This window comes from Pyrgilauda ruficollis, unplaced genomic scaffold (assembly GCF_017590135.1).
Source record: "Pyrgilauda ruficollis isolate IOZ18807 unplaced genomic scaffold, ASM1759013v1 scaffold43, whole genome shotgun sequence".
Taxonomy (NCBI): Eukaryota; Metazoa; Chordata; class Aves; order Passeriformes; family Passeridae; genus Pyrgilauda; species Pyrgilauda ruficollis.
The window spans coordinates 6,407,984-6,430,938 of record NW_024525823.1 but is presented as its reverse complement, the minus strand read 5'-3'; the positions used below and the strand labels follow the sequence as shown (position 1 = coordinate 6,430,938).

Sequence of the window (22,955 nt, the reverse complement as noted above, 5' to 3'; positions counted from 1 at the left end):
TTTTCAAGTTTTTTTAAAAGGAAAGAAACAAAACAATAAAAACCCATCAACTCCCACCCAGAAACATTGTTGTACCATCTCCACAATTAAATACTCAATGAGTCTGGTCTAGCAAAAAGAAGTCAAAGGTACCCGTCCTGAAATTCCAGCAAAATCCCAGCATTTCAGCACCAGTGGAAGAACAGTATTTCAGATAGGGATTTGCAGTATCTTGCTTTTGGACAGGCATGGTGTTGTGATGGCTCTGTGACTACAGAAGCTCATCAGCTTTTCAGTTGGTCACTTTTAAATTATGCATTGAGATTCTTAATTGAAAACATTTCTACAAAGTAGAAGACATCTAAAACGTATGGGAAAATGTATTTTAGCAAATATTTGCATAATTTTATTGTCCTGTTCTTTCTTGTTTATATAAAATAACTTGCATAATTGTGCAAACTCTTGTTACTTCTAAAACTTCTTGGTTGAGTTTAAGTGAGTTTAAACAAAATGGTTCTATGAAATTGAGAGCTTTTTTTCAATGTCAAGTTGTTCATTACAAAGCAGCAGAGACTATGAATTTGACAAGTTACTGAAAATATAATGGAATATGTAGGGAGGTCTCAGCTTTTGTTGTTTTAGGTTGCCAGCTTATACACATGTGGGGATTGTAAGAACTTCTTTTTTTTAATTCGTGGGTTCAGTATGCATGGTAACTTTTATTTGTTTGAATATTGAAGAGCAGCTGAGTGTTTAGGCAGAAAATCCAAATCCCTTCCTCTTGATGAAAATAGTGGTAACTGTGATTTTTCCAGATTAAAACCCAGTGGTTTGTGAGTTATGTTTTTCATTTTAAGATGCATCCTGTATAAAGTATCTGACTAATTAAATTGTGGATTTCATGCAGTGTTTGATCTTATGTTGATTCTGAAAAGGACCAGGCAATTTTTTTTTTTTTTTTGCCAGGATGATAGGGAAGAAAGTTACATTTGTTAGCATAGTATATAGCTATTTAGATTGTCTGTGATCCTGTGAGACTTTGCACTGCCTTAAAGGGCCTCTTAAAACTTGCCCTCACCTATAACTCTTCTCAATGCCAGTATTCCTGAATAGGTAACTTTAATCTTTCTCACTGTGGTGTAATTTGTTTTCACCCTCACTCTCCTGTCATTGTCAAGGCTTAAACTTTCTTTTAGAAAGAGTAAAATCGTCATTTGTTCTGCAGTCATGAGATGTATGGTGCTATGTACTATTAGAGAAGAATGAGAAATTGCAGTTGCAGTTAAGTCCAACTTTCTAGAAAGTATATTAATTCAGAGACGAAGATTTGCTTTCATATAAATTCAATAATTTGATACTAAATTGTGAATATGATCAGTATAAAATGCCCTGAATTTTTTAGGCTGAGTGATTGTCTTCATATGCTCATGTACTTGAAGGCATTTTCTCTGCAGAGGTTGGCAATTACTGATTGACTTTCACCTGTTGTATGCTGCAAATGCATCCAGAATCTTGAGCAGCTCACAGATATATGGAGGCTACACTGTAAAATAAAATAATTTTTAAATTATTTTAAAAATTTTCTGTTGAAAGTATAATCATTTTTGCTGGCAAAATGATGGATATTGTATGAATATTTGCTTTAGCTCTAGTGTAGATTATTTGAAATCATTATCAGTTATGCAGTGATATCTTTATGTGTTAGATTAGATTTTCTTGTGATTGATTAAGCAAATATTGTACAAAACACAGCATTATATAAGCAACTCTTCATGGTGGCTGTTTCTTCATGTCTTGTTGTAGTAAATGGAATCATGGAATAGTTTAGAGTAGAGTTGGAAGGGGCCTTTCAAAGGCCATCGAGTCCAACCCGCCTGCCACGGGCAGGGTCCTCTTGCACTAACCCACGTCGCTCAAAGCTCCATCCAGCCTGGCCAGGACTTGCAGGGATGGCAATACTGGAGTAGAAAGTTGTAGTCAAGCTGGTCTTGTGTTACTACGCGTGAAAAAGGGCGATGGCAAGGTTGTGCTAAAACTGTGCTCCTGTATGACTAAGACACTTGGAAAAGTTACCCTGTAAATATTGTGGAATGTAGGATGGGACTTTTCTTTTGATTCTTTTAATGCATAAAGCATCTGCTGCTTGTGAGGGAAGAAGTGTGTAAGCATCTTGGGGTAATACTCTGGCTGTAGGATTAGATTTGTGAACCACAGTCTTTGTATAAACAACAGGCAGTTACTTTTATCATTTTAACATTGATGAAGACCAGTGATTTTTATTTACTTTACCACATCTGTGTTGCTTAACACTTAAAATGCAAAACTGAATTCATTTTCTATAATGTTTCATGATAGCAGCTAAGGATATTGTTTGCAGCAGTCAGCAACTATGTGGGAGACTTGAGAAAGTACAACTTTGGCTTTTCCCTCTTGGCGTAAAATTATTATAGCTAGGAAAAAAATTGTTCTTAATTTATTAATAAATAATGAGAAACTGCAGTACACACTTGGAAAATTCTTATCTTAAAAGTCTGTTGATGATAACAACCTTTGACTGCATACTTCTGTTTATTTCCACTACTACTTCAGGCGTTAAACACTTGGGAGTTATGACTGGACTTCTGTGAATATCCAATTATTTTTAAAAACTAAACATGGTGCAAAATTGTTTTGACTAAAAGAATGTTTTAGAGGGATTGCATTCCGACCCCCCTCGTTTTTTCTTTTTTTTTTTTCTTTTTTTTTTTTAATGTTTTGCATGTATGTTTCTTCAACATAACGTGCCACACTTTTCAAGTGTGGATCTGGCTGAGGCGGATGCATCCTGCTGGCTGTGTGCCTCCCATCATTTTTCAAACGTTCACATATTTCATGAGCATTGATGGTATCCCCATATTGGTGCCCTGAGGACATAGGGAAGTGACTAGAGCAGCTAGGAAACGACTTTTGATTAATCTTCATAAGAAAAACTGAAAAAAACCAATTTTTCCATATTTGAAGACTGTTAGCAAGAAGTAACAAGTGTGTCAACAGTTCTGCACTGTACTGCCCTGGAATTACTTCTGAGCACTTCTGAGCTAGAGACTCACTCTTAGGCAAAGACTCCCTGCCTGTGAGTGACAGTTGTGTTGCTGTTCTTAATTTGTTTGTTTGAGTGATTGTTTTTTACCCATAAACCCCCACTGGGAGATAATATACCTCTTGATGTTGAGTAGTTTCTATTTTTTCATTACCATAGTAGGATGGGAGACACTTTCTGAGAGGTGGGAAACTAAATTTGAAAGGGGTAATGGCTTGTATTGCTTGTTCCAGTTAAGATAATATGTGATGAAAGTCACATTTGCTGGAGCCCATTCATCCACAATGCAGGGCACATCAGCTGCTTTTGGAAGTTAGCTGCTAGCAGAAAATCGTCAGCAACAATTTGGAGCTAGACTAAAGTGTTTGAGTTGGTTGAATATGAGATTTTTAACTTCTCTGCCTCAGGTGGTGGGATTGGGTGGAGATGTCAGGTTACCAGGAAAAAAAAAAACTTGGTCTTTGCAATGTCCCCAGAGCTGCTTTTACAGGTACCCAAAGAAGAGAGCCACCTTAAGAGAACCACAGTTCTTAATAAGTGCTGAAGATCTGATGGAATTCAATTTGGCTAGGGACATGAAGGGCAACAAGAGGAGCTTCTATAGGAATGTCAGGGATAAGGAAGACTAGAAAAATTGTGAGCCCTCTCCAGAAGGAATGGACAGACCTGTTTACCCAGAACCTGGGAGTATTCAGTGTCTTTTTTGCCTCAGTCTTCACCAGCAAATATTCCAGCTAGACTGCCCAAGTCCCAAAAGGGAAAAAGGCAGCAACTGGGAGAATAAAGAACTGCTCACTCTAGAAGATCAGATCCAAGAATACCCAAGGAACCTGGAGGTGCACAAGTCTATGGGACTGGGTGAGAGACACCTACACGCACCTTGAGGAGAGTGTGAAGTGAAGTGGCTAAGCCACCATCCATCATATTTGAGAATTTGTGGCAGTCCAGTCAAGTTCCTACTGAAATGTAACCCCATTTTTTAAAAAGGGAAATAATGAAGACCCAGGGAACTACAGGCCAGTCTAACTTTAGTGCCCAACAAAGATCATGGAGCAAATTGTCCTGGAAGCTATGCTAATGCATATGGGGAATAAGGAGTTCTGCTTGATCTGCCTGGAGAAGAGAATGCTCCAAAGAGACCTTCCAGTACCTAAAGCTGGCCTACAAGAGAGCTGGGGAGGGACTTTTTACAGGGGCATGTGGTGATAGGATAAAGGGAATGGCTTTAAACTGAAAGATGCATAGTTGAAATAATTCCTTTGCATATCTGCAGCAGAAGTGGGCCATATATGTTCTTTACATATGACTGATTCCTTAAGTAGATAGAAGATTCTAGGTTGCCTGTCAAAGCACAGCACTTTTTTTTTTTGGAAGTTGGTTCTTGCAGCTGAAATAGTTTGAAATTTTTGATATAAAGTCTACTGAAGAAAAAAAAACACCTGTTGATCTGTGATGGTAAGGTATTGCTTTGGCTTGGCAAAATATCTAAGGATATGTTGAACTCCTAAATTTGTGCTCACTTCTTGTTTTTTTGTTTTTGGTTTTTTTTTCAATTGAGGCTATATTAACATATTATATATGTTTTTTATTAAAGTTTGCATTCCCATAACAGAAGATTTGGGGCTTTAAAAAAAATATTAACACTCTTGTATCCATGACACTATCTATGAACTATCTTCACAGTTTTTCTGGAGTGACACCTTACTTGTAATTGTTAATAAACAAAAACTTGCCTGCATTTCATTATATGAATGAAATGCAAGGTGTGGGGCAGGGGGAATGTGGAAATACCAGATGTTTCTTCTGGTGCACCTTTACTTCTGTCCTATTGTGTACCTGTCTGAAGTGCTAATGCTACATATTTGCATGGTCTTTTAATTGTTTGGTTTGATTATTTTTATTGAAACAGGCAACAACAGAGAGACCTTTTATACAGAAGCTCTTTCGACCAATTGCTTCAGGAGGACAGTTGCATACTTTGGGAGACCTGCTAAAAGATGTGTGTCCTAGTGCTATCACCCCTGAAGGTACTGCAGAAATAACTTTTTGTCCAATAAGATAATTCTTTTTCTGTTGGTTTATTGGTTTTGGTTTGGTTTTTTTGTGTTTTTGTTTTTGTTGTTTTTAATATGAGTACTTTGGAGGGAGAACTAAAATGTCAGTACCAGAGTTTCAGATTTCATTAATTCCTGGCTCTTTACTGTGCCCTGCATGGTTTCAAGAAGGTAAGATTGAGTCCTTAGTCACTCCTGAAAAATCCATATCTAGAAATTTTATTCTGAAATTCCTGTACTCTTTTGGTGTTGTGATGATCATAGTAAAACTATTCACATGTTATTTTCTACACTTCAAAAAAAATTTATGAAAGTGTCAGCAGATTTTAAGTTACCTTTAATTTTACATTCTAAAAACTTTTTATATGTAAAACTCCAAAACTGATAGAAATTGAAAATGTTTCAGAATGCTTTTTTCTGTTCTTGAAGTCCAGCCTTTTAAAATGTACTAGCAAAAGATTTTTACAAGTATATAATAGTTTATGTATTATTACGAATTAATATTGTGTGAGCAATCAATGTAGCATATTATTTCATACAATAGCATTTGTTGATCTGCACTAATTCAGGAAATGGGTTTTTTTGGATGCAGTTTTAGTCTCAGAACTTACAAGTATTGGAACTGTGATACATGTTTTAGGGGGGATAAATGTAACAGTTATGTACTCTGCAAATTAGGATCAAAATTATTTAATGCAAAAGGTTTTTTATTTGTTCTTGTTGTCGTCTTACCAGTACCTGTAAATGAGGAACTTGCAAGAAATTTGTGATAGTCTAGAGAAGATCTTGGCACAGAATATAGTGGTGTAGTATCAGCATCTTTTAACAGTGAAGCACTGAATTGGAAATCAATATAAAATTCTGCAAGATTTTGTTGTATACAGAAGTTGCTTGATTAAAAATTAAACAGTTGTCACAGATTTCTCCCAGTATCAGGATCTTAGAAATTCACTGAAATATCCAAGTACTTTTTTTTTCCTTTCTTTAATACTTGTTAACACATGATAACAATTTCCAAAAATAACAGGAGGTAAGAAAAATATGGAATATTGCTAACCATGTGTCGATTTTTCATAAAGCTATTTTAAATTTTGGAGCATTATTTTAAGTAATGCTTTCCACTAACTGTCCAAAAGATAAAGGGAGATACCAATAGATACATGAATGTTAGCACCAGTGAGTTTAACCATCTTTAAGTACTTCACTGTCAGTATCATACACACCCTACTGAAAAGGTACAGAGGGAATTTTAAAAAATCATTGAGAAGGATGGATGCATTTTAACTTGAAAGGCAGTCGAGCACAAATTAAATGAAAGAAACTCATAAGCATTTATGCACAAGTTATTCCAGGATTTAAGGGATGACAATTTTTATGCACATTTGCCAAAGCTGCAGATGGTGAATGTGCTAGTTAACTGCCCTTATTGAAAGTGTGAATGTAATACAATTCTATCTGAATACCAGTGATGGTACTTCCCATCAGTAGGCCTTCTTTTCAGATGTTGACAAAAGCACCAATCTTGGATAGCAGAACAGATATATGCTGTGCTAATTGCTTGCTTCATTTTTGTTAAAAGTTAAAAAAGCTTACATTTATTCAACCGGGACAAAAAAAAAAAACTTGAAAGAAGAGAAACTAAAGTAGGTATTGTTCTTACACATACAAGGAGGGATGTGAAATTTGGTGGGTTTTGGAGTGTTGGAATGTACTTGTCTGTTTCTGTATACATCTGCTTAAATTTGACCCAGTTTTTACTGAGCAACTTGCAAACTTTAGAGTTTAATAGATCTGGTCCCTCACATGGGTGTGAGCTATCCAGAACTCGGCACATTTTCTCCTGTAACACAGCTTTGTGTCGTAGTTCAGTTGTTCCTCTTGTGTTGTGAGTGTTCTCCCCTTCTGGTGTGCTGGAAAGCCAGGGAAGCTGTCTGAGCTAAATGCAGAAAACAATGTGGGCTTCTGAGGAGATGTGGGGGTAGACTGATACACAGAGCCAGTGGAAGTCAGAGTCTGACTGAGCAAGTAATTTGGAAGAAAATGACAGATCTGGGAATCATTAAATGCTATTGGGAGAGTGACTGTAAACAATGTGGCAGAATGAAAGAGATTGGGGCAAAAGCCAAAACCTGACATAATAAATGCAAACACCTGGACAGAGTAAGTGGGGTAGGAGATGATAAAAGGATGAAGGAGAAGAAGCATCTTGTTTGTGGAGCATGCACAGAGCTTGTGCAAGGCATCTGTGAAAGAATGGTGAGTAGATATCCTGCTGGCCAAGTGATTCAGAGAAGGGATTTGGAGGAGCAAATTGAATCAGAAATTGAAAAGAAGGGTAGTTTGTGCTGGCAGAATGACGAGCTGCAGGTGAAGAGGTGGTCAGGTGGAGCTGGGGATTGTCTGATGAAGGACTGAGGAAAGCCTGTTCAGGGTTGCTGTACCGCAGACAGGAATACAAAGCAGAGATTTAGGCATGGCAACATGGAAAGTAAAGAAGGAAGAAGCAGAATTAGAACAAAACAGAGGGATGATCAAGAAAGGTTCAGGCATAAAGGAAACTGACCTGAAAAGATGGATGCCCATGACAGCAGTGATTCTTACTGCTAAGGGTCATGGACAAGGAAGGACAGTGCTGGTTTAGGCTTGACTGCTAGAGGTCATCATACTCTGTTCACTGATTATTCAATCTAGCCAATAAATGCAGTTGATTATTCTCTTTCTTGACTAAATCCACTCATTCATTATTCAGATGTAATGTGCACTATATTAAGTGTTCATGCTCTAATACAGCTTTAAGCTATTAAAAAACCATTTAACTCACTAGACTGTTTAGTGCCATTTTTGAGTTTTGCCTGTAGAAATGTTAGCAGCCATAATGAGGAAAAGCATCACCCTTTTCCACCAAGTAGACTAAACTCCTGAGACTGCAGAAGCACAGGACATCTGTGCTATTGAAGTCTCCATGAAACTCATTCAGTAAAATAATTTTCTCTCTGATGCTGGACCACTGAGAATTTAACAAATTTCCTATGTCAGCAGATGTTCCATCAGTTCAAAATACAGAAGAGGTACGGGTATAGGAGAGTTTCATTTGCAAGCATGTTTTGGAAACCTGGGATACTACACCTAAAAGTTTTACTTCTGAAGCAGTTGTCTTAATTTGAAGTTGAATATTTGAAGTTTAGAAGGTGTCAGAGCTGTAGACTGGCTGTACAATCATAATTTCCTTACATACTTACCATTCAGCTTATAGTCACTCTCTGCCTCTCATCTCTCTTTGTCTTCTATGAGACTATTGTCTTTCTGCCCAGGCTGGGCATGTTGTAGTGTCAGGTGTGTGTAGTGAAAAATCACAGTCCTGATTCTTGAAGGGATAAATCAAGAATTAATGTGCTTCAATAAGTATTATAATTTAGGCAGCTGAATACTGCCTTTGGGAACATAATTTAATTATTTTTCCCCTGGAGAATTCATTCATATGTAATCACAGGCAAGCTGAGTGTTACAAATCCACACATTTTATAGAGAGGAGCATCAGAAAAATCCAGTGATCAGTGTGATTGTTCTGCTGAACAGTTTGCTTGCTTGTGCTTGAAATCAGTGAGAACTCTGGGCCTTTGAGTGTGCAAACCCTAGGCACTTTCTGAAGTTTACGCCTCTCATAACTATTCTTTTGTCCCACCCTCCAAAAAACTTAAATTTCTGACTATAGTATCACTTTGACTTCAATTTGTGATCTCTAAAATGATGATAATTCAGGAGACTCTTGTTAAAATGGTTTCTAAAGGAAAAATAGATTGTAGTCAGACATTAAAAATTGTCCTCTTTGGATCTTACTTAGTGTCTTCTAATAGTTTTCTTGTAAACCTGTATGTTTTGTCTTAATCTACACTTTATTCTGGTGGAGGCATTAAAATAATATTGTAACAAACCAGAATACATTATCAAAGGTTTATTAGAAAATAATTAAAAACTTTTTCATGTCTAGATTTTCAGACTATTCAGTTATTGAAGTTTAGATTTACTTAATTTTTCTGAAGAAAGGAAATAAAAGTAGTATCTCATCAAAAGTATGCTTAAAAATATAATAGATACTGGAGAAGCAGGTTTTTAAAATCTTTTTGCTCTTCTTTTCAAAGCCATTTAGATAATTTTCCAAGCTGTATTTAACCTCCCTCTTTAGTGAATTGATTCACTGGTGACATTAACTGCATCTTTTCTTCGGTGCAACAAAATCAGTATGAGTTTTTTCTTTCTGTTTTTCTCCATCTGTTGACTTCCCCCCCCCCCCCCCCCTTTTTCCTCTATGGTTTTCTCTTTTCCAATGACTTTTCATTCAACTGGAAGCTTCACGGTAATTGTGGTGGTTGCTTGTCTGTGGTGACATCCGTAACTGAGCTTTGTGCCGTGGGAACACAGAGAATATATGGTTTTCAGACTCTGCATTTGTAGCTGTACACTGAGCTGTTCCTGCTGCCAGATTCTTAAGGACCACCACAAGAGGAGGGAGGGAAGGGTTTCAAGAACCACCCACAGTGTCTATATGCCTTTACTTTAGGAAGCATGGATATAATTAAGTCTTCCTTTTAACTGTGCTGAGAAAAATGTTTCAGTGAAAAAATGTATTTACATATATATGTGGATTGAATATTTGCATTGATTACCAACTGTTGAGAACACGGTGTAAAGAGCACTGTCAAAAGAACAGGTTGAATAATGACATTAAAAGATTGATAGTGAAAATGGTCTTTTAAAATGCTGTGTCAATGTTATTTTGGACTGTTATGGACTGCGGGTAACTATTTAGAATACTGTATTTTATTTAAATTAGCTTATGAAACTATTTATTCAAGGCTTTTATTGTTCATTGAAGTGCTGTAAAAAATGAGAACTTTGAACTGTTATTATCCCAGCCTATACTTTTCTCTCTCCTCAGAGAGAGGTCCTTTAATTGATTTTATATATATACATAATCTTTAAAAAAAAATACATGTATGTCTGTGAAACTTTTTTTCTGCTTAACGATTTCTGTACAGTGCTCACCTTTCTGGGCTGCTAGTTTCATCTGCTTAAGCTGTTAATCAGAGGAAAACTAGTTGTCAAAAGACTTCGTTATGGGTGTTGTTATACTAAAGCAAAGAGTAGCTTCTGTTTAGAGTCCATCCTCTATCTCTTCAGATTGCAAGGAGCATTGGCTTTATTTTCTCTTGTCCTCAATCACTGTACTGGAGTTGGAGCAGTGTGCACAGTAGTTGGGAACCCGTTTGTCAGAATACATATCAAGCTTTTCAAACATTAGTAGTAATGGTAAGAAAGTGTAAAGGAAAGCAGTGGAATTAGAGCAAACGCTAAGAAGCTAGTGTAGTTCTTAAACTATTGGCAATTACATTAATTATCTTGACTATAAAGGATACCCTGTTTCTTTAAAGCAACAATGAGAATGCCTGTTTTTGTTAGTAGCAAACACAGAATTGTCGAATGATTTGGATTGGAAGGGATCCTAGAGCTCATCTAGTTCCAACCCCACTGCCATGGGCAGGGGCACCTTCCACTATCCCAGGTTGCTCAAGGCCCCATCCAGCCTAGCTTTGAACACTTCCAGGGATGGGGCATCCACAGCTTCTCTGCCACTGTCTTGCCACCTGCTGAGTAAGGAATTCATTCCTAATACCAAATTTAAACCTGCCCTCTTTCAGTTTAAAGCCATTTCCCTTTTTCCTACTTTCATGCCTTGTAAAAGATCCCTCTCCAGCTCTCTTGTAGACCTCCTTTAGGTACTGGAAACATTTAAGAATTCTAAGAATAATGAAATGTTCAGAGAACCTTCAAGGAAGATGCACTTATTTTTACTTTGTATGACTCGTCCTGCAGTATTGTGCAGTACTTTCTTCCAGAAGGCTAGGTTAGAACTGATCTAATATAACCCTCTCTAATTTTGTGTCTAAGTAAGTATTTAGACAGCAAATGTGTTAAATCATCTGTTTTCTCATTAGCTGAATATTTTTTCTTTTTACATGTTTCCTATTTAGCTGCTTCATAGGCAGTGGTTGTGTGGCAACAGAAACAGTATGACCAGGTCACCACCTTCCATTGAACATAGATACATTTCATTTGTTTCAGTCATTTTCTTTGTTCTGGTCTTCCTGTGTTGACACAAAGTTTGAGAAGCAGTGAAGTCCTTCTTGTCATGTTTAATAAATATCAAAATAATTATTTTCAAACTAATCCAATAATCACTTCTTCTGTATTTTGCCTGCTGTAGTCTTCCTTTAAGGCATGTTATATTTTTGTTTAGTTACTGAACTGTATTTTATCAGTTACACAGCAGTTCATAAATTAAAGTCTGAAATTTTACTATGGATAAACCTATATTGTGTATTAGCATATTTTTATTTACTGTATTTCCATAATTACTGTTTAATTCAGTTCATTTAAAGGCTGCATACAATTGAAATAAAATTTGGGAGTTGTGTAGTAATATGGATATACTTAGCTTGCTATTTATGGACTACTCTTCCTGCCTGTCTAGAGTTTTTGGAAATCCTTCCAGGAAGATGGGCAATTTTGTTTCAGTTTTCAGTCTTTTAAAGTAAAACATAGCAAGTTCTGTGCTTTGAATATAGTAAAATGTGTTTAGTTTTCAGTTGTGATCATCCTCTTTTGGAGGAGTATGTGTGTATTTGTTTTTTATGTTTGTTCATACTCAAATCTGAGGCAAGCTGGTCAGTTAGGTTTTTGGGTCAGGGTCTCATTATATTTTATCCTGATAGCAGCATCAGGAAAGAGGGTACTTATTTTTCAGTTCTCTTTTCAACTTGCGTTGACTTATCTTATTTTCTGTCTTGTCAATGTCTCTTCTTTTTCCTGCTCATGTTCCTTCATCATCTATTCCAGTAATAGCTCTTGCTGGTTTTGTTATTCTTTTAGTATCTGCTTTTGCATCCTCTAAAGCTAACTCTCCTTTGGCTAAGCTTACTGTAATTTATATAACTAACGTTGCAGATTTTCAGATCTCAGCTGATTTCCTAACAGCAATAGATCTAGTTTTCTGGGGTAGTAATTAGTCACTTCTGCTCTCTTAGTTTTTTTCTTTTTGCTTTCTATCTTTTTGTCCTGTGGTATTCTATTATCTAGACTTCAGTTTTCTGGAGTTTACCAGCAAATTTCTGTATCACTGGATACAAAAATCTAAAACATTTGGCACCTAGGGACTGTGTCTCTTTATCGGCATTTTTTCATTTCGCAGTTTCTCTTGCTTTTCATTTGTCCTCCAAGATGATCAATGTCCTGGTTAGTTACTCAGGGAAGTCAGAATAAAATTGTCCTGTGTCGACCTTCTCATTCACCATATATCCTTTCCAGCCAACAGTCCAAAATCCTTCAGCTTTGCTTCTCATAGACTGTGCATCATGTAGTTTTGAATCTAAGCTCATGGCAGATGGCTTTATTATTTTAATATGAAACACCCATTCATGAGTGTTCAGAATCAGGGTTAGGATCAGATTATTCTGATTATTCATGCTGCAGCCTGTAAACTCATTGATTGATCTTTTTTTCCTATGCTTGTGGATGCCACTTGCACAGACAAAAGTTGGTTCTTTAATTGGACAGTTCTTGTGTGGTAAAGTGCAATTGTCTGCCGTAGTTGCAGTTCCAGAAAATTATGCAGTCATTTAAATAACTTCAGAGTTATTGCTATTTGTGGGAAGGTTTAGTGGGTTACACAGGAATAGGCTAAGATAGAGCTTGATATTTCTTGTGGTCTCTTACGCTGTGGTGTTGTAGTTTCTATGCAGGTAAGGAAGAGAGGATCTTAAGACCTTGTTGTTGCCTGCAACTATAGCATAAGGTCACATACCTGATATGACAGAACATGTTACTTATGGGTGTTCTTCCTCAAAGTGATGAATAACAAAATTATCCATCCCTGAAAGAGCTAATACCATGGCTACTCTCCCCTACTGTCTGAAATTCTCAGTTGTACTCAGATTAGGTGGCTTAGGCCACCTGCTTACAGCAACACTGTTGTTTATGACAGATAATAAAATTAAGTGTTATCTATCTGTTGCTTCGAGGAAGTCATGCTGTGTTTCCCCATGATTTTCTGTATTTGGTGATGGCATTCCTCTTGCCAATTAAGGGGCCTTTGTTTCCAGAAATAATATCAGTTCTGAATGTCAGCTTTTATCAAATTGGGGAAAAAAAAGTGAATAATTCCCAACTATTGAAAAAATATATTTTGTTTAATACACATTTATGAAGTTCCTGTAAATGAACATCCTAATACTGTAAACAGTTCGCTTAGAAATAGTGACTCATCTTATTAGGAGAAAGGGAGGAACAGAGTACGATCTTACAAAACTACAAAGCAGCAACTGCAAGAGGAAACAGTGTTGAGTTCAGCAGAATGCTTTGAAGAGGCAAAGGGTTAAAATGATAGAAAACAGAGGGAGGGAAAGACTTTTCCTCTTCCCCACCAGAAATTTAAGACATTGGGCATAATGCAACGATAAAAATGGTGTAATGCAAAAGAAAGCAGTTTTCTTGCACTGCTATCATGTCTAAACAGTTCTGGATACAATTTTAATTTGCAAGTGTTGTTGAAGTCTTCATAAAACTTGTTTTGATTTTTGTCTCATGCTTCCTTGAAGGCTCAAATGGTAAACATTTGGACATAATGACGCAAACAGTAGGCTATCAATCATTCCCAGTTTTCACAGCATTGTTGTTCATTCAGAAAAGCTGCGTGAACTGACCTCTTTCTAAAGCAGTGTCATTAGTTCTTTCAGAAATAAAACAAGGATCAAAAAGACTTTCAGGATTTTTCTCTTAAGACTTGCTGTACTGAATGATTTTGTAAAATTAGGGATCAACTGTTTTCAATTAACTCTCAGCTTTTTTTAAAGTATAATGTATGAGAGACTACATATTAATTGTTTTTGTTCTCCCTCAGTTTTTTAAGCATTGACTTCCAGTAAATTAGTTAAACAGAAAATTGAATTTAGATTAGATTTGCCATGTAGACTCCTAATATTGATACAAATGAGAAATTGTGCAACAGAAGGAGGTAAATTTATGCAGTGTGAATGTCTTTGGATAGACATGAAATATGACTGGGCTTGCTCTGCCTGAGGTCAGAATTAGCTTGATGTGGGGCTTATTGTGGGAATTGGAGAGCACAGCACTATCCCATTCCTCGCTGTTCCTGTGGTGAGGAAGCAAACTGAGGAAGTCTTTGCTCCCCATGTCTGACTAGTAAGTCTGATTGCATGTGCTCTCTGCAGACTGGTCTGCTTTTCAGTGCTTTGGAGGTACAGTGTTGAAATACTTTCCCAGGCTACCTAAATTTAAAAATATAACAAGCCATGGGCAATTTTAGACACTTTATTAGCCACACTTTCATCCCACATGGCTGTGAGAGTATTGTGAAGGGTTAGAGGTCTTGTAGAGTGTGGGTGTACTGAAAGGTGGTTAAAAGCTCGCTAGTGATACGAATTCTAGTCCACTGTCTGCTCTGCTGTGGGAGTCACCCTGCAGGCCACAAGTGACCTTCAGGCCACTGCTTAAGCTGCTCCGCCCTCCTTGCGTCCTTGACTCAGTGGTGCTTTCCATGTTGGAGGAGGTCATCCTGTACTTCTCCTTTTTGGTGTGAGTCATTATTTGTGCCTGTTATCTTTTCCTAACTAGGCCATCTGCTTGGATTATCCTTCTGCATCTGACTTTCATCTTACTGCCGACTTTTTGATTTTTGGGGTTTTTTTACACCCACAAACATCTACCTGCCCCAGTTACCTTTTTTTAAGTTGAAGTGGAAACTTTTTTTTTTCTGTGTTAAAATTGCATACTTTTTGATTTAGTAGTCCTTTTTGGTCAAAAGAGGTGGAAGTCCAGAGGTTGGCTTGAGATTATAGAATTAATAGTCATGGTTACAGAAGTAATTAATATAGATTTAATTTGTCATGACCATATGGAAAGGTGCAGATAATCGGAGAATAATGTGGCAGCTGTGCTTCTTGTTAGCCATCTTCATTTCTAAACAAACTCTACATAATCAGAGAGGGGTTCTGTTGTGTGCAGAATGTTCTGGCTCACTTGTTCCTAAAAGGAAACATAGTGGGTATGTGAAGCTGCTTGTGATCTTTCTGCGTACAATTTCCTGGGAAACACTGATCATAGCTTGGTTTTAAGGGTTTCTCTAACTTTACCTCAATCGACTCTACAAGGATCATCCATCTGGTAGCTTATGAGCGCTTTCCTCCTTTCCTGTTGGCAAATGGGATGAAATTCAGTAAGTCCAAATGCCAACATTCTGAACTTAGGACAGAGTAGCGTGGAGCACAAATATAAACTGGGAGAGGAGTGACTGGAGAGCAGGCCTGCAGAAAAGGGTCTGGGGATGCTGCCCAGTGGCAGTCTTAGTGTGAGGCAGCAGTGTGTCCTGGAAGCCAAGAGAGCAAACCAAGGATCAAGCACAGCACAGTCAGTAGGAAGAGGTGATTATCCCACTGTATTCAGCATCGTGCAGCCTCACCTGGAGCACTGTGTGCAGTTCTGGGTCCCACAGTGTAAGGCTGTTAAGGTACTCAAGTGCCTCTATAGGAGAGCAGCGAAGCTGGAAGGCATGTCCTGTGAGGAGCAGCTTCCTGAGGAAGGGGAGAGGGAGATGCTAATTTCTTCCCTGAGTATCTGGTGATAGGACATGTGGGAATAGCTCAGAGCTGCACTGGGGAGGTTTAGACTGGACCTTGTGAAGAATTTCTTTACCCTGAGTGTGGTCAAACACCAGAACAGTTTTCTAGAGAGGTGGGCCATGCTCCAAGCCTGTCAGTGTTCAAGAGGCATTTGCACAAGGCCCTTAACAATGTGCTCTAACTTTTGGCCAGCCCCAGATTTCTCAGGCAGTCAGATGAGATGATCATTGTAGGTCCCTTCCATCTGCCGTAGTCTATTCTAGTCTACTCCTTCCTCTTGTGTCCAGCAGCTTTGCTCACATCACAAGAGTAATGTGCTGTTTCTTTGTGACTTAGAAGTGGTTTCTGGGCATACACAGGCACGAACATTCAGAATGGTAGACTGTAGGAAGAGGTACAGCAAGTAGGGAAGTAATCTTGTTTCTCAGACAAGCCTTTGGAAATTTGTTCAGCTTCAGCTAAATTTGTTCTGCCGGCCACCCAATAAGTTTTATTAGTATCAGACTCCAGACTGTTCTCCTTAAATTAGTCAAAAGGCCAATGACTTTATTCAGACACAAGAAGAAGTTTTGTAAGTCTATCATTAACAGTAGTAGTATGAAATGGAGAAAGTAAAATCCTCCACAGACCAAAAGAAATTCTTCAAAATTTACCTTATTCTGTTTGAAAATGACAAGCCAGCATTTCTAAAATGCTCTCCAGAAGAGAGGTGAGGTTTTTTTCATCCTGGAATAATAGTCTGCTCTTCCCAGGAGCATCAGTGTCTTACCACCAATTTCCTGACTGAGTGCTGTATAGATTTGGAAGTCTAGGCAGTTGAGAAGAGATTGTGGAAAATTACTGACAGAAAACCTGCCTGATTTCTAGTCGTCTGCTGTGTATGTGTGTTTTAGGAGAACTGTTGGGATCAAAGCATCTGGACAGTGTGTTTTGATTGTGTTGAATTTTCAGTTTTAAAATTAGTATTTTTTGTGTTTTAGGAGGAGACTGCAGGTTCCTTATGCACTGTACACATTGCAGTGTGTTCCCACAGAATTTATCACTTAGATAAAAGATGAGTGAAGAAAGACAAAAAAGAAGCAGAAATTAAGAGGCACAGAGGGGTGATGTGGCTTGTACCTGGTCACACTGAGGTCAGTAGCAGAGTTAACAATTGGATTTTTTTGAGTTGTGATCTAAATTAGTCTGTCTTACTCCAGAGGCCACAGAGGTCACTCAGTATGAGTGAGCCATCAAAAATTTCACAGAAAGAAACCCAAACCAAACTTTTGGTTTTTCATATATCCTTGCTTGCAGAAATAAGCATGTCAGCAACAGCTGAAGTACACAAATTTAGATTTACAGGCTATTTCTTATTGTTAGTTTCATAGAAAATGTGACAATGCGTTTAGTGCTGTAATTAGTTCAAGAGTAACTGGAGATTTGGGTCTACCAAAACTTTCAGGAGACAGTAATAACCCTCCATGAAGATCCACAATGTGAAGTTCTCAACCAGGACACTGCAGCCCGCAAACAGATTTAAATTATGTGCTCTCAGTGTTTTTATTTATACTGGTAAACAGAAGTGGGCTAGAACATGTGGTTTTTGTGCTGTATGACTATTAGCAATTCTTGGGCATAATTTTGGTTAAAGCATATTAATACTCTCACAGGAAATTTGAGCAGGGTTCATGGATTAACAGTCTGAGGTCTATCCTCAAGAAGCAGTGGAAAGGGGCAGATAATTTAGCTGAATAGGCATGAGCTGTTCTCTGGCGTTTGCCCTGAAGTTCAAAGGGTGGGTTCTGGCCCATTTTTTAAATTCTTTCTATACCTTTAAATGAGGTGTATGCACTGTGTCTTTGGGGGTTGGCTGAGTAAAATCATTACCATCTTCCTTGCATCTCTCTTGCAGTCTGGTTCTATTTTGCCTTGATGCATATAGGTATATATATGATTTTTCCAGGAGATAAACTTCTTATAGGGCTGGAAAAAATAGAATCTGCAAAACTAAAGGACCTACAAAAATAATTAGGAGAAAAATAGTAGTTTTACCAGTAATGTAAAGGAGAATAACCCACTATGTGTCCTATTCTCTTCTCTAAGGAATCAGCAGCACTTGCTAACGGTAGTTGTCCCCTGCTTGAATACCCCATTTTAATCAGAGATTTTAATAATTTCACAATAAACAGTGGGTAACTTTATATTTTACTTTGCACCTGTAGCCATTTGAAGAATATCTGTTAAAAAATAGAGGTAAAACTTTTCCTTAAGTCAAAGTCTTATGCAGTGGTCTGTCTTGTGCACAAGAGGTGCTACAGTCACTGAAGATTTGAATGCACTTGTGCTCCTTGTCCTTTTTCTGGATGGTATCATCGCCACATTTACAATGGCAAAGTGCTGCAGGTCTCTACACTTCAGCAAACTTCACTAGGTCCAGTATCTTTGTGCAAGCTGTCACCAGCCATTTAAGCCAAGAAGCCACATGTATGAACCAGACAGACAAAGAGATGCCCTCCTGACACTTGTGATGTTGGGGATCAATATCCTCAGATGGAGAGATGGCTGCAAAGCCAGTCCTCTTTAGTGCTGCGAGCTAATGTGGCCAAATTTGTGGTAATTAATTTCAGACCTGTGTTTGTCTACACAACTAATGATTCCTGGTAATCTTGCTAACTAATTAATGATACTAATGTAGCAGATTTTGTTTGCAAATGCTGTATGTTTGTGTTGTAAGGTTTATGGATCTATTTTTCTACTATAAAGCAGAAAAATACTTTCTGAACTCTAAATTAAAAATATTTAAATTGTGAGTCCAGCTCTCATTAAAAATAAAGATTATATTATAATCTATCAGCTTTGCAGCTAACTGTCTTAATATTTTGGAATGGAAAAGCTAAAAAGAACTTCTGATGAAAACCTTCTTCCAATTTTAACTCTGACCAGGTAGCTGTTTTGAGAAGGGGTTGTTATTTTTTTTAGTGTTCAGTGTAAAGCGTCCTGCAGGTATTCCATTACTCCTTTCACCACTCTTTCCTGAATTTTTCAATGCTAGATTCTTTAATTTTACTGTGGTAGAGATCTCTAAATACTTTAGTCCACTAGCTGTTCAAAAGAACCTACAGTACATGTATTAAAAAAAGGTATTTCATGTGTGCAAATTCTACAGCCTGCTCATTACAGAATTTATTTTTCGATGAGTAAGGGCCCGGAAGACGCTAATGTAAGTATTTTAGCAAGGGTTTGTATTTCTCTGATAAACAGCACTCCCCTTCTGTTTGTGATCACAGGATGAAAGCTCTCTAAGCTTGTATATGTACATTTTTACTGCTACATCATGTAGTGTGCTCTTAAGATTGAGATCTCATTCCCCAGGAAGCATTTCTGTCTAAGATTAATTGCCCTTTTAAAATCAGTGTTTGATGTATTCCTTTGGCTATATCCTGACTCACTTTAACCCTCTTTGACCTGACCCCACTGACTATTATCGCCATGGCCGGAGCAGAAATCCTTCAGCCTGATGTATGCAGTACAGACTTGAGCCTGTGGTTTTTCACATCAATGGATTCAATTAGCTGATCAGCTTAGCAGAGGTTGAAGAATTTGTCAGACATGGAACAAAACTGTCCATACTTTGAATATAATTAAATAGCTCATCTCAATTTTCACATGTAGTTTGCTTGTGAAGTTGTTTACTTTGTTAGATAACGTAATAATAGTCTTGGAAGTAGCATTTTTAAAAAGGAAGTACCAGTTTATTTATCTCTAGTTAAATAGGGGAAGGCACAAAACATGAAATAAGAGCCATTAAGCCTTGAATCTGTACGTGTGGCTTATCACTTTTCAGCCAAATGGTTTTAAACAGTAATTACGTCCCAATGTCCACTTTTGAATTTGACTGGTGTTAAACTGGGCAGGTAAACTAGCAATTAGCATTACGGCTTGAAAACAAGTGAATGTGCTGGTCTCTTCTGTGTTGAGAGTGATTTTTCAGAAACAGTAATCCTTGTGTGCTTTGCTAGGAATAGGTCATCATTTGATTAGCTGAAAAGTTCTTTATAAAAGATGGACGGCCATTAGGATCACAGAATATTTGCAGGCATGATGTGAATTATAGTGACTTGAAAATGAAGTAAACTTGAGGTTGAAAGTTCAAGAATGCCATTAAAAACCTTTAAAAGTGTATAAATGTGCATATGCTTAGGGGATATATAATATGATTGCATCAAGAATTTGTTATTTAATTGTTTGGCATAATAGTATTTTGAAAACAATGACGTTATAAAAGTACTCACAAACTATTAGTAACAAGGTCTTTTACAGCAAATTGATTTGCTTTAGACCAAACTTTATAGAGATAAATCTTTATCAAATGAGAATTTTTTGGGGTTTTTTTTGTTTGTTTGTTTTGTTTGGATTTTTTTTGGTTTTGGGGTTTTTGGTTTTTTTTTGGTTTTTGGTTTTTTTGGTTTTTTTTGGGTTTTTTGTTTTGGTTTGTTTTGTTTTTGTTTTTTGTTTTTGTTTTTTTTCCCAAGAGCCACATTGATCATGTTTAGTTCCCTAGCTGTATAGAGAGAGAGCCCTAATTTCTGAAGGTCAGTTTTACACTGTTTGAAGGGAAGGACAACCTCAAATCTAATTAAGGGCATAGTGCATAAAAGGGTTAACTTCTGGTAAGTCAAGATGCCTGCTGTTCAGAAAAGCTACACAACTCTTAAAAGTGATTTAGCTCTCCTTCAACAATGGAAAAGATATCATGGACCTCAATTTGTCACACATTCAAGTGTTTACCTTTTAATGCACACCCTGCCTGTTCCTCATCTATCTAAATGTGTTGTGTGCTTGCTTGTTACATGGAGCAGCAGCATGATTTACATTGAACCTTCTTACTTTGTTCACATGTGAATGGTCAAACTTAATGCAGTGAAGAAGATTGTTTTATAAGCCTCAGCTGCTGACCCCAGCCTTTTATAAACTACCACAGGTTTATTGCTAGTTCAAAGATGAGGCTAAGACACTGATGCTAAGGAAGAAGTGTTATAAGAATATTCCCTGGGAGTTTAGTCTTACCTTTTTTTTATTCTGCCTGAAGCTAGATGTTTGATGGGAAGCATCTTTGGCCTTGTAAGGTCTTCTATAAGATGTCAGATTTTTAAGAAAAGTATTTTAGGGTTCTGTCATAAATTAGTTTGGGACTTATTCTAAGAACCCCATTTTAAAAACTTCGCTGAAATATACAAGAATAAAATAATTTTAAAGCAACAACAGCAAAGTTCAGTTAAGTAAAGCTTAACCCATTTCCACCCTCTATCTGCTTTTCCATTGAGTTGCATGAACTCTTTTACAAAAGGAAAAGTTCCCTTATCTTGCATTGTGTTACTGTCAGTGTTAACTGTTTTGGGGAATTGTTAAAAATAGTCTGCTCAAGCTTAGTCTTCTTAGTGGTGTTTCAGGCCAAATTCACTTTCTCTAAAAACTTTTTGAGTGCACTAGATAAAAGGTTTTCTAGTTCATTTACATGCTTTCTAGCTCCTATGAGATTAGAAGTGTAAGCCAAGTTCTCATCTGCTCCTCCAAAGCATCAGCATTCTGCTGATTACTTTAATCTGCTGTTTTTGCTATGTTTCAGAAACGTGTTTTCAGAAATGTGACTATTTAACCTGAGGATAGACTTGAGGTAAAAGATGACAGGAAATAACAAGAGAGAAAAGTTGCATGGAAAAGAAAATTATGAATGGGGTGATGCCAAATATTTGATTTCATCTCAGTATTTAGTGATATTTAAAGTAGATTATGGTAATATTGCATATGATAATATGGCACTTCTGTTTGGGGGATAGAGAAGGCTGGATGTTGCCTGGGATAGTCCAAGGAATGTAATCATGTAAGAACTGTGACAAAGAAAGTTTTGTCCTCTCTGCTAAGTCACAGATTTCTAAATTCAAGCTGAGATGTTTGTACCACGAGAAGATCATGAAGATACCAGCCAACTGGCTTGGGTCAAAACCATGTACATAAATAGAGCAATAAATACAGCTAAATTAGTAGATATTTATTTAATATCAGTCCATATTTAAATCTTGCCTGGAGCTGGGCTTTTGTAGTCAGGTACTCTGGAAGAATAGAGTTCACTGAAGTTGATACAGGTCTAGTTCTGTCATAGCATTTTGGACAAGTAGTTCCTATAAGGGCCTCTGGTAAGATGGCATGAAGGCACTCTGAGAGTTAAATTGAGACAATATGAGTGACAAAACACTTCAGGTTCAAGAGACTGATGTTTCTAACTATTTTGGAGAAGAATTTTAAAAAGCAACTTAATTAGTTAGAAAAGACAGGTTGAACACTCTTGTTCTGTTATCTGTAGGTTGTTCAGTAAAGTATTAAAAATTAATATTTGTTTTAAAAAGGATTTTAAAACAAAATACAAAGTTGTAGCTTTTATTTACCATATCCCAAACTGGAAGCAGACATTTAGTAAAATAATGACCTTCAGTTTGAGCAATTGAACTGGTTACTACTAAATGGTTAAAATGAGTGATATTGTCTTGTTGCTGACAGTTAACTAAATCTGTGTCATGGTTTATTTATATTCATGTCAGGCAGTTCGAGTCTATCCAGGAACTGTCATTCTTATTCTCCAAACCACATCTTGTGTTTGGAACAATTCTTATTTCAGACACAATCATTTTGAGAAAGAAATTTGTACTGAATAATGCACTGACCTTGTACTTCTGTGGGTGAGTTCTTTGCCTGAAGTCAGCTTCAGTGGCTTTCCCCAGTGCTGGTGAGATATGTAGGCAGGAAGGAAAAGTCAGTCCTGTGCTTTCATGTCATATATCAGCATCTAAAATTTTTGAGGTCAGAGGAACCTTTTGTTGTGGCTAGGCTATTGTAGAGTTGGCTTTGCAGAACTCTTTGTGTGTTCTTGCTCTTGGTCAGAGGATACTGAACAGCGTATCTGCTGACATGATCCAGTGTATCATCTGTGTGTCTCCTGAAACTGATCATCATTCCAACTTCAGGGAGAGGAAGAGAATAAGGATTTTGGTACTTTGTGTGGTTGAAGTGAGGTTAAAAGCATGTTAAGATTGCTATGGAAAAATGAGTCACGTTTAGCAGTAGAGCCTACTGCTGTGGCAAGCAGGATCGTTTTTACACAAGGTGGTATTCACA

At 37.2% G+C, this 22,955-nt stretch overlaps 1 protein-coding gene across 1 annotated transcript in view; it reads left to right on the top strand.

The window, feature by feature from the left end:
* Positions 1 to 22,955, top strand: part of ATG5 (autophagy related 5) — a 71,469-nt gene that overhangs the window by 41,564 nt on the left and 6,950 nt on the right. The window contains exon 6 of the mRNA XM_041478079.1: positions 4,968 to 5,085. Within this exon, the coding sequence (XP_041334013.1) occupies positions 4,968 to 5,085 (118 nt within the window). The remainder of the gene's footprint in view (positions 1 to 4,967; positions 5,086 to 22,955) is intronic.